The sequence below is a fragment of the Crinia signifera genome, chromosome 9 (genome assembly GCF_055691185.1).
Source record: "Crinia signifera chromosome 9, ASM5569118v1, whole genome shotgun sequence".
Lineage (NCBI taxonomy): Eukaryota > Metazoa > Chordata > Amphibia > Anura > Myobatrachidae > Crinia > Crinia signifera.
In genome coordinates, this window is record NC_139225.1 from 81,569,103 (window position 1) to 81,585,904 (window position 16,802).

The 16,802-nt window shown below is 41.8% G+C and overlaps 1 protein-coding gene across 2 annotated transcripts; it reads right to left on the reverse strand.

Moving 5' to 3' along the window:
- Positions 1 to 201: 201 nt before the first annotated feature.
- On the reverse strand, positions 202 to 16,561 carry ZBTB33 (zinc finger and BTB domain containing 33). 2 transcript variants are annotated; one of them, XM_083159314.1, is made up of 2 exons: positions 16,540 to 16,561; positions 202 to 5,847 (listed from the first exon to the last, which is right to left on the reverse strand). In XM_083159314.1, exon 2 carries the CDS (start codon positions 5,843 to 5,845, stop codon positions 3,773 to 3,775), a length of 2,073 nt encoding a protein of 690 aa, XP_083015440.1. In that variant the 5' UTR covers positions 5,846 to 5,847; positions 16,540 to 16,561; the 3' UTR covers positions 202 to 3,772. The 2 variants fall into 2 exon arrangements, with proteins under 2 accessions (XP_083015440.1, XP_083015439.1); XM_083159313.1 differs by lacking the exon at positions 16,540 to 16,561 and adding an exon at positions 16,170 to 16,317.
- Between the last annotated feature and the right edge of the window lie 241 nt (positions 16,562 to 16,802).

Consider the following 16,802-nt stretch of genomic DNA (forward strand, 5'->3'; position numbering starts at 1 on the left):
AAAAGCAAGTCATATCACCCCCCCCCACCCCCCCAAAAAAAAAAAAAAAAAAAACTTGTGACAAACTCCACCACTGCCATGTTGGCCTTTTGGTGTTTACCTAGACATGGTCTGTGATACCTCATCAGGATCCTGTTTAGCATATATCCAGAGAATACAAACTCCTCCTCTACGGCATACTGTAGAAATAATGTTACACAATCAAGATTGAAAAATGTTTATTGGTTTGCCATAGAAAGCTCTAAAGTCTAAAGGCTCAAGTATTAGTGGAAAGTAGCACACGACTTAAAAAAAAAAAAAAAAAAAGTTAAGGAAAAGCTGTACAAGTATAATATATACACACAACATTATTGGTACAAATGAACCATTTTAGAATGCGATCATTAGAGAATAAAAGATATACAACCCAACTTTTCAATGACATACATACGGCGGTTATTAGCATTCCATGACAGGTAATAACACTAATGAGCAACCAGGCATGTTGACACCATTTTATTTCTTTACACATAATTCAGATTGGAATGCGATGCTGAAAAGCCTTATTGCAGGGGCTGAGAAAGGACACGTCTGCGCTCTCTCTTGAAACAGAACTTTAGTTTGAATGCGTTAGCAAGTAAGAAAAATAAAAGAAAATGTGTTGCATTGGTTAATGGACTTGCAGTTGCATTTATTTACTCACAATTTAGCATTAATATATTTAGGTTTTAAATATTAACATTTATTAAAAAGTACAACGGGCCAAATAAATAATGCATGAAAGGGTTGCATAACTGAATACCATGCTGTTAGGCACCTCCAACAGTCTATCAGATAGGACTATCTAATGGTAATCTTGCCACCACTTCCAGTCCACTTGCCTTGAGGAGACAAAGATTTGTTGCACAAGCCACATAGACTTCAATCTCCTACCTAGTATTTAATACCCAATGCTCGCCTGGCCCAATAATAAGGATTTGCGTTTTGTCTACCAGTTTCAAAAGGGAAGACTTCTTACCAGTTTTCTCATCTCCAGGAAATGTTTGACAGCGTTACACATTGTAACATTGTAAGCCAGGAAACCATCTTATACTGAAAAGTCCACTTAGGGCAACATAGTATACCTCTGAGGTTATACTTGGCTTAGCAACAAATAAGCGTAGTCTTAGCAGTACAAAAGGACAGCCATGTGCTTCTATCCCCAGCTAGTGAGCAGCCCCTTCTGTAGAATATGTCACTTTAAAACAAAAACTTAATAATGAAGACGTTTCAAAGATAAAGACTTGCTGATTTTTCATACAAAGACACAGTCAGCATTCCTCCAATAACTACACACTAACAGCTACGTCTACAGTGTCATACAAGGTTCGCTCACATATGACTACAGTGTAATAGGAGGAAGAAAATTCCATGGTCTAGGATCTCCCAGTACGCTTTTATTAATCCTGGGAATAAGAACTACATTTCTTCATTGTATTTCCTTCTCTGCTACAGTGCTATAAACCAATCTCTGTATTTTGTTTTAGATTTCCCTTACCTCATCACCTCCCCAACACATTGTTTAGGGGAGTCCTCTATTCCACTAATTAAAGGCAGTTATCCTTTATTGTAGCTTATAATTATGTGTCCAGATACTTCTGCCTAATCTTTGTACATCGGCAAGTATCCATAATGGCATTACCACACATAGAAAAAAACAAGTATAGTCTTATAACAATCTTACTATTTTTATCAAGACTTTTTTTTTAACAAAAAGGAAATCTCATCCTACTGTTCTATGCTAGCTACAACAATCCCAGTATTCTATGAACATTATTTTTAGCTTTCAGATCATTTACATCAAGCATGTAATAGGAATGCTGGACTACTTAAACATTCTGCAAGATTGGGAAACCCAACTTCTAACAGTGACCTGTTGGGTAAAGGTAAATTATATTTATATCTAGGACTAGTGTTAGAAGGGAACTAGGTGTAAAAATACTGGAATCCACAAGCCTACATATAAATGGGGAGAAATGGAAAAAAAAACCAAATGTCATAGTGGAAACATTTAATTACACAATAAGAACTATGAAATGGGTGTTAAACCAATATGGGAAGGCATCTTGCAACAATGAAAAATATATATGTAAAGGTTCTAATAAAATGCATTTGAGCTGGTTAACGTAATTAGATATCCATACTGAGAGTATGTAGGTTTATACATCACAATCATGGTACATGTACAAAAAAATGCTCCAACGCACTTGAAAATTTGTTTCCTAACGTTTTCATTGAACTTTTGCATATATATTTGGGAGTGTTCTTAGTATTTCTTTAATATATGGTATTTTAGTTATAGAATTCTTTTTATCCTTTCTGTGTATCCATAGCACCAGCTAAAAGCATTCTATTAGCACTCTAGATGAATGCAATAAAAGGATCAAAATACATATATAAATGTGAAAGAGGTCAGACTATGTTAAAAGGAGAACATAAAGCAGCAATCTCACACAAGGATTATTTTTTCTTTCAATACTAACTTAAGCACCTTTTGAGAATGTAATATTTATAGCTGCGCTTCTAGAAATAGTTTTTGAAAATCTCTTTGGAGGGACATCCAATATGGATGCCAGTCACACACAGGCTCACTGTTAGCGTGCCGAGGGAAGGCAGAGTCAGGAGGATAATACACACTGATATCAGAATTGTTCCACAGCCTATATGCTCAACACATGTGCCACAGTAGTACATGACACTACAATATCATAATCATTACTAAGTTGTCTGAAGAAACAAAATCAAGGAAAATGGTAAAAAAAAAACATTAGTCGTATATCCTGCCACAGCGATTTGTGTTATTATAGTGAAAAACAAAAACACCAGTTTTTTGTCATGAATTCTGGTTCTAAAATAACGTACAAAATTAAAACTTCTTGTTGACGGTTTAATTTAATTGGAAAAACTAATAGATGTTACTGTTCGGTTGTCCCTTTCCAGCCATCAATAAGGAGCATTTAGTCACAGACTAAACACATTAATAAAAAAAACAACAACACAGAAACAGTGGCATGAGCAGTCTATAGAAAGGTCATCATATAAAAGAGCAAACAAGACTAATAAAAAAATGTTCTATTAGATTTAAATCTTGCACAATGAGGTTTCTCCTTTTTGTATGCTGAGAAAAAAAAAAAAAACCTGACCAAACTATATATATTTAAAGAGTCAGTTATTTTAATGTAACGAGAATAACAATGCACTTTAAAGAACGATGGGAAACAAAGCATACATATTTCATACAGCTACCTTGCTTCAGATCTGCCTCGTGAAAAGTAAGAGCATAGATTATGGACCTTTTGCTTTCAGTAGACTCCGGTTTTTGCAAATCAGACAACCGAATAAACTTACCTGTCTACACCATTACCAAAATAATGCCAAATTGAAGACTGGATTTTAAAGTGCAAACATACAGTATTGGTAAGTGTCCCTAATCGGTGCATACTTACAATCTCACTGGCACATTACAAATGCGTTCATTATTAAACTAGCCGGGTTTGGGACTAATTTTCTAGCACAATATCATTATCACCAAAACTAACAATTTGAAGGCTCTTTGCAAATAAATCCTGTTCCGTCAGATGTTCAAGTAAATGCTGAGTAGATGCCCTCACATACTGGTTTGTAAGTTAAGACAATGCCCGTCCATAGGCTAGCCTAACTGTATACAAAACAAAACCAAAAAAAAAAAAAGGACAGATCCTGAAAGTCATGTACAGTATGTTCCTATGTTATTGTGTTTTCATTTGCCAGTGATTTAATAGGATTCTGGTATAACAAATTCAAACTCCGTACTGCCTTCAGATGTAGTAGGTTTAAACATGGTCTGGCTGGACTGCTGAAGGAAGATATCGTCCCAGTTTACAGGCTTTGGCCCATCGTTAGAGTTGTTGTTTTCAGCAGATGCTGGCTCCGATTTATCTGGGTCAATGTCATAGACAATTCCACCATCGTTGATAACAGGAACATTGTTGGTATTATCAGATGGTATGTATGCATACTGCCTAATCTGTAATGTCTTACATGGATTCAGACGGTAAAGCTTTGAATCTCCAGCGGGGTCCATGCTATGAACTGATCTAATGTGTGAAGCCATGACCTGGTAGTTAATAAAAGAACCACCACAAGTCAAGCACTGGTATCTTCTTTCGCCCGTGTGATGTATTTCATGCTTCGTGCGGTATTCTGCAAGGGGGAAAACTCGCTCACAGTAACGACAGGGGTATTTTTTTTCCCAGGAGTGAACATTAAAATGTCTTCGTAAACTGGTTAGACAAACATATGATCGTTTGCATACAATGCAAATATAATAGACTCTTCCGTCCACGATAAGCTCATAGTGATCGTCATGTTTCAATTTCATTCGTTTCCGGTTAGGGAAACCATCTTCATCCAGTTTTACTAACCCTTCTTCTTCTTCCTCTTCCTTAATAGGGATGACAATGTCATATGTATCCTCCCCAATATTTGCATACACCTTGCACCCGGTTGATAATCCTTCTATTTCGGATGCTGTGTCTAACGTAATGATTTTTTTACCATCCATTATGCGCCGAGAATCTGAAGACAAATGGGAATCCTTGCTACTTCCTGAATTAACATCTGCAATTTTAATCTTGAATTCGCCAGGCTTGGAAGAAGATCCATGGCTAAAAGTAACCACTTGTTTTTTTTGCACTCCATCAAATGAAACATTTTTGTGTGTGATCGTATTCTGTCCCAAAGATATTACCGAAGAAACAGGCGCAGACATGCAGTTCCCATCTAGTATCAGTTCGGTTTTGGGCTGAATAATACCGATCGGTTGTAGTTTTGGTAAATTTTTCTCAATGGTGGGGTGAACATTCTTTTGAACTTGTACGGTTGCTGCAGAAGAGGAGGCATTTTGGGAATGCTGGACAGGAGCAATGGCAGTGACTGAGGCTTGAGGAGCAGAAGGGGCAGAAGAGCCATTTTCAGGTGGATTAGGAGTTGGCAGATTTGAATTTGTAATAACGGGAGCAACAGGTGCTGTGACTTTTGGAGCAGGAGCAATGTTTTTCAAAGGCGATTGGCTCTGAGGCTTAGTGTTTTGGATCAATTGCTGTGGCTGACTAGATGGTGTAGCTTTCTTTGCATCAGGTACCTGGTCATTGGCAGAGACGGCTGGGGGCTGGGCTGGTTCTTTCTTTTCTGTCGTCACTGGTTTGGCCTGCACAATCTCTGAACAAAAGATCACATCGTCATCGGACTCATCGTCAGCCATTGAATCTTCAGTTTCAGTCTTGGATTCTTTACACTCTGTATTGGATGATAAGGAAAAGGCTTCTGAAATAACTGGCATTGCATTCTCCCCAGCAGCTTTAGGCACTGCTGAGCTTGATGATGGAGCCGTTGTATTTTTAGATGGCTCTCGTGCTTTCTGATCAGCGTTAGGCTGGCCATCAGGACCGTTGTCTTTAACTCCCCCAGAAATGCTTTTCACTTGCGACAACGGTATCCCAAGCTCTGCTATGAAAGGGACCCCTAGCAATTTCCCAGACTTTATCAGCTCTTCCAGCATGTCACATTTTACACGGACAATTTTGGCGCTGTAAATATAGTTAAGGATTTCTGCAAAGATTTCGGCTCTGATAAAATTCAGTTCCACTACTGGTCCAGCAACACTGAACAGTTGGTGGAAATAAGTGCTGCAGGCAGAAAGAATATTTTTGTGAGCTCTGAACTTGCGGTCTTCAATTATGACGGTGACATCACAGTACAACCCCTGAAGCCGCTGGTCATTCAAAGCCTGCAGTAAGCTGCCAGAGTATTGGGTATCTGTTGCAGTTATCAATTTTTTTGCCTCCATGTCTGCAATAAATAGAAAAAAACAATCAGTGAACAATATCAAATTAGTACTGCTACACTTACAGTAAAAAAACATAGAGAGAAATAAGCTTGTACTTCATTATTAGATTATACAATAGATGAAAAGGTCACTTGGGGGGGGGGGGGGGGGTATAGCCAGATCTGGGAAATCCACGGTTGTTTCTCAAGGCCACGCCCCCTTTTTGGCATGCAGCAGATGGGACATAAAATCCCACCTGCCGCTTATCAGTCGAGCGGACCAAGAACGGGACAGGGTCACAGCTGTCGGGACTTCCCGACAGTTGTGACCTGGGAATGAATATCCCCTTAAACCTTAATCAAGAGAAATATAGAAGCAGTTTGAAATCTATGGTTTGTTCATTTTATAGTTATGCAATAAAGACAGCCATACCGTCCTGATGACCTGTCACAAGTAACTAGTGCTTAGCATGTACGGATCATTAGCCAACATGTATCAGAAAACCATTAACTCCTTTAAAATCTACTTCAGTCAACAGAAAGCATCTTCGGTGCTTAGATTAAAGTTACACAGAAAGCGCATCATATATGTCAAAGTGCAAATCGCTTAAAGCTTAATCTCTTTGGTAAGGTATATTAACTGTAATAAAATAATAAAACAGAACAGTAAGTTTGTGGCTTCATACGAGCAAAGTATTGGAAGTATTTAAAAGTAGAAAAAAAGCCAGCAAATTAAAGTATTTCCAGTGTTTTTGTGTACTGAAAAAGGTCAGCAAAGTGATTTTTTAGATTTTTAGAATGATGGGTAAAAAAACAAAAAACAAACAAACAAAAAAAACAGCTCCATCTACAAGGTCAAAATGCACATTTCTATTATTACAACTTATATCTCCCATATATTTTACCCAATTTATGAGCTTACTATAGAAAACTTACAAGACATTATTGCCAACCTTTTTCCCGCTTTGCAGAGGGGGAGCAAAACATTCACACAGAACTGACACATTGGGCAGTATTCAAATGATTATGTAATGGGGCCCAATGGAGCTATTCAAACGTAGCTCCGATCAGGCATGTATGGCTGCTGGCAACCTCCGGGGGCGGTAAGCTAAAATGCGTGGTCACACCCTTGAGTCAGCAAACAGGCCTTGTCCTGTCAGGCCTATTAGATTGGTCAGGTTTACCAGCTATGCACAGCTAAACCCAACTTAAATGAGCGGGATATGCACAATAAAAAAAGATGCGAGATCAGGCGCAATTGAAAATATGAATACAGCCCATAGAGACTATAGCAGGCATGTCCAAACTGTGGCCCTCCAGCTGTTGCGAAACTACACATCCCAGCATGCCTTGCCATAGTTTTAGCATTCCCTAATAGCAAAACTGTGGCAAGGCATGATGGGACTTGTAGTTTCAGAACAGCTGGAGGGCCATAGTTTGGACATGCCTGGACTATAGGCTTCCAGTGATGGACAGGTGGAAAATGCACATGTAGGAGGACCATGGAGAAAAAATGCCTATATTTTATAGCAGGAGTCACACAGTATATAGGCATGCCACATATTTTAATCAGCAGAAGCTGCTTGTGCATACTTACCTCACACCATTTATGTATAGGACACATTGTAACGAAATAATTTGCACGTAAAGCTAGGCGCTACTGATTTACATAGAGCTCACGTGTTATGTGTAACATGACTTTTAGTGCACACAGAATAGGTCTGTGGAGACATCTGGAATTATGCAAATCCTTTTCTACAAAAGTATTAATTCTAAATATTTAGCATGCTATTTGCGTACTAAGGCACAAACTTGCTAGCTCTAATGTAAAAATAATAGGTGAATGAGTACATGGTTTACCATCCTACCTGCTTGGTCTGACTCTTGTCTCGATTACTTCTTGACATACAATAAGGGCCCCACTCTTGTCTTTGTATAATTTCTTGAATGGCCAACTTCTAATCTAATCACCAAATATTACCACCTCCACATGTTTATTCCCAAATGTACGGATTCTCCTTGGAACTTTCCTGTATCATGTTTCCAATTGTCTAGCTACTATTGCCTCCCTCACAGAACTTTAAAACTTAAAATGCAAATCATAGTTTTTCCTAACTTTATGGTGCTTAGTGTTCATTCTTGCACCCTTTCAAAACCCATGCAGTTCCTCCTTCCTGCCAGGGGGATTGTGGTCCGCTGTGGTGTTTCTAGCACAGTCTGGTCTCGATCTCAATACAGCCTAGACCAGTGATGGCTAACCTTTAGCAGATGTACTTAAGCGTTTATTACCCAGTTATAAGGTAATATTACCTTTCATGTATGCTTTACATACAAATAAAATGTTTTGACCACCTATCAGCAGACTCTATGCATGGTCATAATTGTTCCTTTAACATCCTCATTTTTATTCCCTATGCTCTATAGCAGTGATGGCGAACCTTGACACTCCAGCTGTTGTTGAACTACACATCTCAGCATGCCCTGCTACAGTTTTACTATTGGCCATGCTAAAACTGATGCAGAGCATACTGGGATGTGTAGTTCACCAACAGCTGGAGTGTCAAGGTTAGCCATCACTGGCCTAGACTGTCCTAGATGCGCACAAGCAGACAGTGGAAGGGTGACAACAGGAGAGCAGACTGGTGTTTATTCTATCAGTACCAGTTGATGGCAATGAACTCTCACTGCTCTTTATGTCTCCAATCAGCTTATATTTCTCCTTCAGTGTCCACATCCAGTTCCTTTCACAAACGCTTGGACTTGAAAAAAAAACCCTTGCTTTCTTCTCATCGCACACCTGGACTACCACTTTAAAGCTGCTTACCTTTTACCTTTTCTCATTGCTCTGGCTCTGCTTACGGTTCCCTGGCCTACACAGTAGCCAATTGAAACTCACCTTTGTTTTTTTTAACTAAAGGTTGATTTTCAAACAATGAAAAAAATAAATAAATAAATCGATCTAAATCACTTTTTTCAATTTAGAAAATGGATGTTTTACCCTCGGGAACCCAACATCGATTTAGATCTATTTTCATCATTTGAAAATCGACCGTTAGTAAGGAAATAAACCCCCAAATCTATATCCACACTTCAAAAGACCACTGCCTAAATTCACCACTCCTGGCTGTCTCCTTCATGTAGAACTCACTCCCAATGACAACTCAGTCTTATCACTAATATACAAGCCACAAAAGTACACAGTGTCAAGTTTTGACTATATAGACCGCATGCTCCTGAATTTGAGTATTGAACGATTTCATTCAGTGTGTTTGCAATATATCGATTGTCCAGGAGTATTTGTCAGTTCAAGGGAAAATAAGTATTGGTAAAAGGCTATAAATGTTGGTAACAAATGAAAAATGATCTATCAAATAACTTTAAGCAGCAGCGTGTGCTCACATTTTGCTGTATTTTTTATGTAATAGAGGAAAAGTACACCATCTAGTGGCCTATTTCTATATAGCGATCCTATATACAAATGGCATATATTTAGATTTGTAACATCATTTATTTAACTTAAAATAAATGCAAAACTATATATCACATGAAAATAAATTAAGTTATATATTTTTCTTTCTTTGTATAAGCCACTATAAAAAGTTGTCTTTCTTGGTTAACATTAGGATTTACAGTTTTAGTTTTCTAAAGAGGGAATTCAATTGTTTGCATCCTGTCTTAGGATATTGTGAGTGGAATATTCAATTGGTTAAGTCTAAATCTAAGTGGGCTAAAGGACCTGTCACATGACAGGGGAGAAGAGGGTGAGGAGCAGGGTTGGAAGAAGGGACCCAAACGGACCCTCTCAGGCACGCTTCGGCTCCTCCGGGCTCCCCCTGGGTGTGAAAGGTCCTTTAGCGCACTTGGATTTAGCAAATACCATATTTATTTAATTGTTGCTTTTAAAACCATTCATTATGGTCAGGTTTAGCTGTGCATAGGGGCTAAACGTGACCAAGCTCGCCACTGTGCAAGCTGAAATGCAGGAGCAGCAACATTCCAACAATTACATAGCAATGTTGGGCGCACTCTGCTGGCTGCCTCTGATAAAACAACTACCCCCCCCCCCCCCCCCCAAGTGTCATAGAACTACCATGGTAACAACAGTTACATGAAGTATAGATGCACAAGCAGACCTTACTGATCAAAATTATATGTGGCATGCCTATATTGTGTGTCTGAGGCTGTATCTTCATACAGAATGTTGTTACAGCGATTTCCAGGAATACACTAATGTAGCATTTCATAGGTAGATAGAGCTGCAGTCACACACAGAATATAAACATGCCCCATATTTTAGTCACCAAGTTCTGCTTGTGCGATGTGAGCAAGATGCATTTTAATGGGAAAAAAAGAAAATCACAAAAGAAACAGTGCTACCGAGGCACGTCACAGAATGGCATGACTAAAAGGGCTCTTTAATGTGCAAGGTAGCTAGATGTATCTGGGCACATCATTATGAAGTACTGAGCAGAGAGGCAGACTCCATCAATCAAATAGTCAATGCAACTATATAAATATATTGAGACCAAGTTACAGGAGGGCATCATAAAAAAAAATATTTAACCCCTAAAAATTGCTGTAAAAATGTTAGTTGCGCTTTCTAGATTAGAACAATGTTTTTCAAGCCTAGTCCCCAGGAACCGTACCATGTAACAGTGCAGTCATCATACAACGGTTTTATTTAATAAGCTCAATAGTTATACCAATCGACACTGGCCATACGTTCAGCCACAAATTGAAGAAGACAAATTTCCAGAATTTAGCGGTGATAATGCAGTGTGAGTGGTTGCAATACTATACATAATTGGAATGTCTAAATAGCCATTTGTGCAATAAAAGTAAGATTAAATTATACCCCTTTTACACCAAAAATCCCAGATCCGACCCGGCAGTTGGAAAAAGGATCCAGGCCGGGTCGGATCTGGTATTTACTCTGCCGTGCCCACCCGCAGTGTAGACAGAAGCGATGCTTGGAGATGACATCACCTCCAAGCGCCGGGACAGTGGTGATCCCCACCGGATACACCGATCTCCGTGCTGGGGGCAGCCCAGCACCAAGGTAAGCTGCCCGGCTACTCCCAGCCCCCGTGCACCCCCCCAGCCGTCGTCCGGGAGGTGAATAGATGCCGCACACAGGCATCCATTCACCTCCTCCGCTGCTGTCTGCAGGGTATAGCAGACAGCAGCACAGGCTGTCTGTGCCCCCCCCCCCACCCCGTACAACCTGTGGACCGCAGGTTGTACGTCCCCCATTGATGTAAATGGGAGCAGGGTCATCTGACACCATTTACATCGCCTCTGGCCCGGGGTTTTGAGGCGGTATAAAAGGGGTATTAGTCACTGTTCCCTGTCCTCCCTGTATCACCCCAATAGGCTACAAGCAAAGTTTAGCGCTACACACACACACACACACACACACACACACCCCGGTCGGGCAGCAAATTGCGGGTAATAAATTTGGCCACCAACTCCTAATCAGGCTGCAGATTGACAGTTTGATTGCAAATTTAGTCATTTTCAGCATAACCACTTACACATCACAAACTCGGGTCCAACCTTGGATTTTGAACCTGGGTTAGACCTTTTCAAACTCAACCGGAGTCACCACTTGCAACACTGCAACTTGGGTTTAACTCTTTCTTTAACCTGGGTTGAAGGTTTGCTCAAGCTGAGTTATTCACTTTGGCGCTTTCACACTTCATCTCAACCCAGTTCAGCGTGGCAATAACCTAGGTTATTTGTGAGATGTGAAATGGGCAAATATAAGCAATACAGTAGGTTCCAGACATTTAACTGTGTGAATGGAACTTCTGCCTTGACTTGTTTCTATACAGCAATAAGCTGTATTAAAGTCGGCACATAAGTCCCCTTGTAATACATAAACATACTTTGCAGAAAATTTACCTTCAACTTTTTAACAGAAAGCACAAGTGTGATGGCTAGGCTGCGTCTACACATTGGGCCTTATTCTAGTTCACTCTGACAAAATCCTTCTTAGATGGACAAAACCATGTGCACTGCAGGAGGGCAGATGTAAAATCTGCAGAAAGAATTAGATTTGGGTGCATTATTTTGTTTCTGTGCAGGGTAAATACTGGCTGCTTTATTTTTACACTGCAATATAGATCTCACTTTGAAGTAAAACCTCACCCAAATCTAACTCTCTCTGCACAAGTTACATCTGGCCCACCTGCAGTGCACATGGTTTTGACCATCTAAGAAGGATTTTGTCAGAAAGAGTGAACTAGAATAAGGCCCATTGTGTTTTGACAGGTCCACATTTAAAGCGACCCGTTTGGCAGGAAGAAGCCTGCACATATAAATCTATGGCCCTATCTGCACATTGTGTTTTAGCAGTATGCAGTCTAACAGGAGCAGTTTAGCAGGATGCTTACTCAAGAGGATATATGCACAAGCCTGTTGCATCCTGCTAAATCACAATGTGTAGACACAGCCTTAGAGTTTCTCTGACAGCTCATTTTGTGCAGAGAACCTTTTTTCTCAAAAGTCCCCCAAAGATAAAAAATAAAAAAACGACCCTCTGTACTAACATGACCTGTAGCTATGTATGTAGTGTGAATATTTCAATTACCTTTCTCACAGCTTAACCACTTCTGCGGCACTCCCGAGAATTTTCCGGGTTTTGTTCCAGTGCACAAGACTGGCAAACCCGGAAAAAAATGTTGGGAGTGCAACTGCCTGTGCTCCCTCCTGCCGGGCAGTGCTGCTGAGATCAGCGCCGTGCACAGCGGCTGCTCTGCCCTGCCTCCCTCCCCTGGCTGTGTGCAGCGTGATCTTGTAACATCACGCTGCACACAGCCAGGTTGCCGGGGGCAGGGCTGGACAGTGGCTGATGGACAGTTCAGCGGCGCTGCCCAGACCCGGGGGTTGCAGTGGTGTTTTTTTTTTTTTAGGGAGCTCTCCCCAGAAATAAACTCGGCCAGTGGGGAGCACTCCCTAAAAAAAAAAAAAAAAAAATCACTGAAGGGGTTAAGCTAGGTATGTGCCATGTGATGGTACAAGCAGCCACATCACATCTCCCAAACACACTGCACAATCCAGTGTAATGGATTTTTATGTATGGCACATAACTACATCTGTGTCGGCCGTGGAGTACCATTGGGCATGCAGCACACACACAAAAAATAGATCTGGGGTAAACGCTATATGATGTGTACAATATATCATTCCAAAGTGCTTTAGTCTGCATTTACATGCTTTTCCAGGTGCCAGGCAGGGAAGAGAATATGTTAAAGGATTATTGATAATTACTGAAAATGTCCAAATAGAAGATGTATCACATTGCCCGTAACTATGTTACAAGGTCTTTTTTAGAAAAGGCATTTTCCTATGCACTGCTGACTTCCTGTTTTGAAAGCACCACCAAACATAATACTGAGCTTGTTCCAAATGAATAACCATTGTCACAGAGGTCAGTGTACAGACTCTCACCCTCCACTTTACCAATAGCATGCATGGATGTAAGTGGCACAACTTCTGTGGATTATAGTTTCATAGGGGTTGACTCTCAATAGTTACAGGTGCCAGGAGGCAAGGGCATGCAAGCGTTTGCGGTACCTAGAGTATTCTGGAACTTGTAGTGCAGGTTTCAGCAAGTCCATAATTATTTTTTTTGTCTGATGTGGTCCCAGAGCAAAATAGTTTGAGGACCCATGCTCTAAAGGTTGCCTAGGAATATTAACAACACCCACCCCAGAGGTTTTAGAACAGTCCCAGTGCTTCCCACACCCCTAGGTAACCACAGCCTCTTCATACCAGTTTTCTACCACACTGTGGGGCATACCCAATTAGTCATGCTGTCTGACTCAATAAACTGCAGGAACCTTGCACGCTGATCCCAGAATGAGGATTTTTTTCTTGCAGGCTCAGTAGCAGTGAGGAAAATCAGCATTAAATCATTATTTGTAAAGATGCATTAATGTACTTTATGCAATGGCATTCACTAAAATAAAAACAGCAACATATACAAGACTCACAAAATAGGTCCATGGGAACCTCACACTGGTACTCCTAGTACAGAGGTTCCCAAACTGTGCACCTAGGCTCCCTGGGGTGCCTCGGAGCACTTGCAGGGGTGCATCAGGTTGGTGGTCCAGAACCATTTCAAATTATTTGTGGCCAATGAAACAGGCAATATCAGTGCTTGGGGCTTCAAATTATAAAATATGTGTTGAAACAGAAGTGAATCGTGTTTTTTTTATTCTTGGTAACAAACTTTGGCCTAGGGGTGCCCTGAAAATATTCTGATACTCTAGGGTGCAGTGATTCAATAAAGTTTGGGAACTTCTGTCCTAGGATACAAAACAGACTGGACTGAACATCCCAATTATGAACATAATGGGAGGTGCTACTATGCTGAGACTTGTAGTTTTCTCGTTGTGACTTTACAGGATACGCTGCTGATATTTCGGAGATAAGAGCACAAATAACTTGCTACTTCACCTATAAAAGATAGGAACCAGAGTGCACGCAAATGAATATCATGTGAGGCTCGTGGAATACACCTCCTAGCTTGTTCCGCTTTAAAAAAAAAAAAAAATCCACATACTTAAAACACATTTCCTGAAACGGTCATTAAACTCATGCTACCATGCCTTGTAATAAATATTTAGCTTCTTTTCTAAGGGAATGTATTTGTGTCATTCCTTAGACTCCAATTTGTATAGGCATGGTCAGTATGTTATGATTAAGTGCACTACTTTTGTACAGGGCAACCTATTGTTTGTTACCATGACAAATTGTATTTAACATGACAAAGCTAACCATATACAGTTCATGCTACTTATCCAATATTAGAAGATAGGTGTCTGATTTTTTAATGATAAATATCTGTAGTTCTTTGGTGTAATTGGAAAAGTAGATTTTAAATTCTTAAATGCAAACTTTAATGTTTGCATAAATCTGCAATTAGCATTGGGTTATCAATACGACTGTCGCATGTAAAAGCGTGTGGTGGGGACATCTACGAGAAAAGATTGGACTGTCCAGGGCAGCCATTTCCAGTGAATCCCGCCAACATGTTTCTTAGGCAGGATTCCTCCTGTTGGCATCAGAACGCTACTGCGTTTGCCCAGCAATAATGAATTGCGTGGAATCCAATATACAGCCAACAGACTGCATGGCAACTGATTGAACAGTGGCTGAGTGAAGCACCTAGAGCTGTCTGTCCTGTAAATATGCTAGGAATTGCTTTGAATGTGAAATGACACATGTATAACAACACATGTATACCATTACAGGAATTTGTAAATAAAAGCAGAGACAGGACAGATAGGCTTCATTTTACAAGGGACATTTGGGGCAGAATAAGTCTGCACTTAAAATTAGAGCTACATACATGCTATAATATCTACTATGGATGTAATCCATCCATTAACATTAAATATTAAATAAAAAAAAAAAGATTGTGCAACATTATGAACTGATAACAGGATGCCAAGGGGCCCTGAGGACACGGCAAGGGCCAAACTACTTTAAATTTCAATTTGGCAGTATCAGAAAAGACTGCAGAGAGGGAAAGATAGCCAGATACATACCCCTACACACAATCACAAAGAAATAACACTTGCGAGTCAGTGCCTAACCCCTCCCCAGCACAACAAAGAGCATGCCAGGCCTGGGGCCATCAGGACCACCGACCCACTATGTGACTGTCATGCATGCCTTGGGTGGCAGGAACTACAAAATAAATAAGAAGCCAGTGTTACATCCCGGCCCCTAATTAGGGAGAGAGATCTGCCATTGGCTCAGGAAGGCAGCACATGTAACACAGGAGAGCACCAGTGACACATCAGCCAGCTGCATGATATACACTGGCCCGCACTGGGCGCTCATTGTGCAGCCACATGCTCCCCCACCCCTCCTCCCACTGCCCGGGGAGCCAGCACTGCAGAGGCTCTTACTGCAGTCAGGCTTGGCCGCGGCCTATTATGCCCATGTGCCCGCCGTCCATCGCTATATCCCCGGCAGTGGCACGGCCGCTGCGTGGGGTGTGATAGGGATGCGGCGCACTGACACGCTGCGGCCCGAGGGGCGCAGACACAGGTCCAGGGAGAGCCCATCCCTCGCCGGTGGCCTACACACCCTCCGGGGATCACTGCCTAAGCACTCCGAGGTCTGGCCCTGCCTCCTCCGGCACACACAGCCGGGACGGGGCACACAATGGCCCGGGCCGGGCTGGCTGCTGGCGGTGACGCGGCTAGGCCCCGGGCCCGATACTTCAGCCCCGGCGATCCGGGCGTCACTCCCATCACTCTCCCCACACCCGTGTGAAAGATGACTGCTGCCTCATCCCGGGCCGCGGCGCCTCGCTGGGCCGTATTTACCTGCTGTCCCCGGGGCCGCCCGGTGCCTCGGCTTCCGTGCAGACAACGAGTGATCAGAGGCTCCTCCCGCAGCAGCCACCAAGCGCTGCAGTTCCAGCCACCGACCGGCAGGGGGCTCCGGCGCGCACAACAGCCGAATCTCATTCGGAGAATATCGGCAATTTCCGTAACAGCATGGAAGCAATACATCGCGAGATTATGTTAAGTACAGTCTCGCTCCCCCGCACAATGATAACATGCCCGCCGCAGCCCGGCTGATTATCTCTATGTAATAACCTGTGCCCGGGTGTTTGCGGCGCACACTGTATCATAATTATTAATATTATCGCGATGCTAGAGGAACGCGAGTTGCTCGCAGGCAGATAGCCACCTTATATTGGGGTTTTCGAATCTATCTTTTGTTCGCTGAGGCGCTGCACAATGCTTCAGACGGACAAAGCAACGAGCGCCCTCTTACGACAGGCCTGGGCAATCACTGCGCAGCCCGTACTGGGCGCAGTAGAGGGCGTGCTTCGTGTCACGTGATGCCGCTGGAGCGCGCCTCGTTTTATTCCTGTGCCTGCGCCGCGCTGAGCTGTCCAGGGTTCTGCCCCTCACTCCCTCTTTTGTGTTGTGTTCACCATGTGGCCGCAG

Excerpts from the sequence above, each read along its gene's own strand:
- ZBTB33 (XM_083159314.1), bottom strand. The coding sequence starts at position 5,845 with ATGGAGGCAAAAAAATTGATAACTGCAACAGATACCCAATACTCTGGC.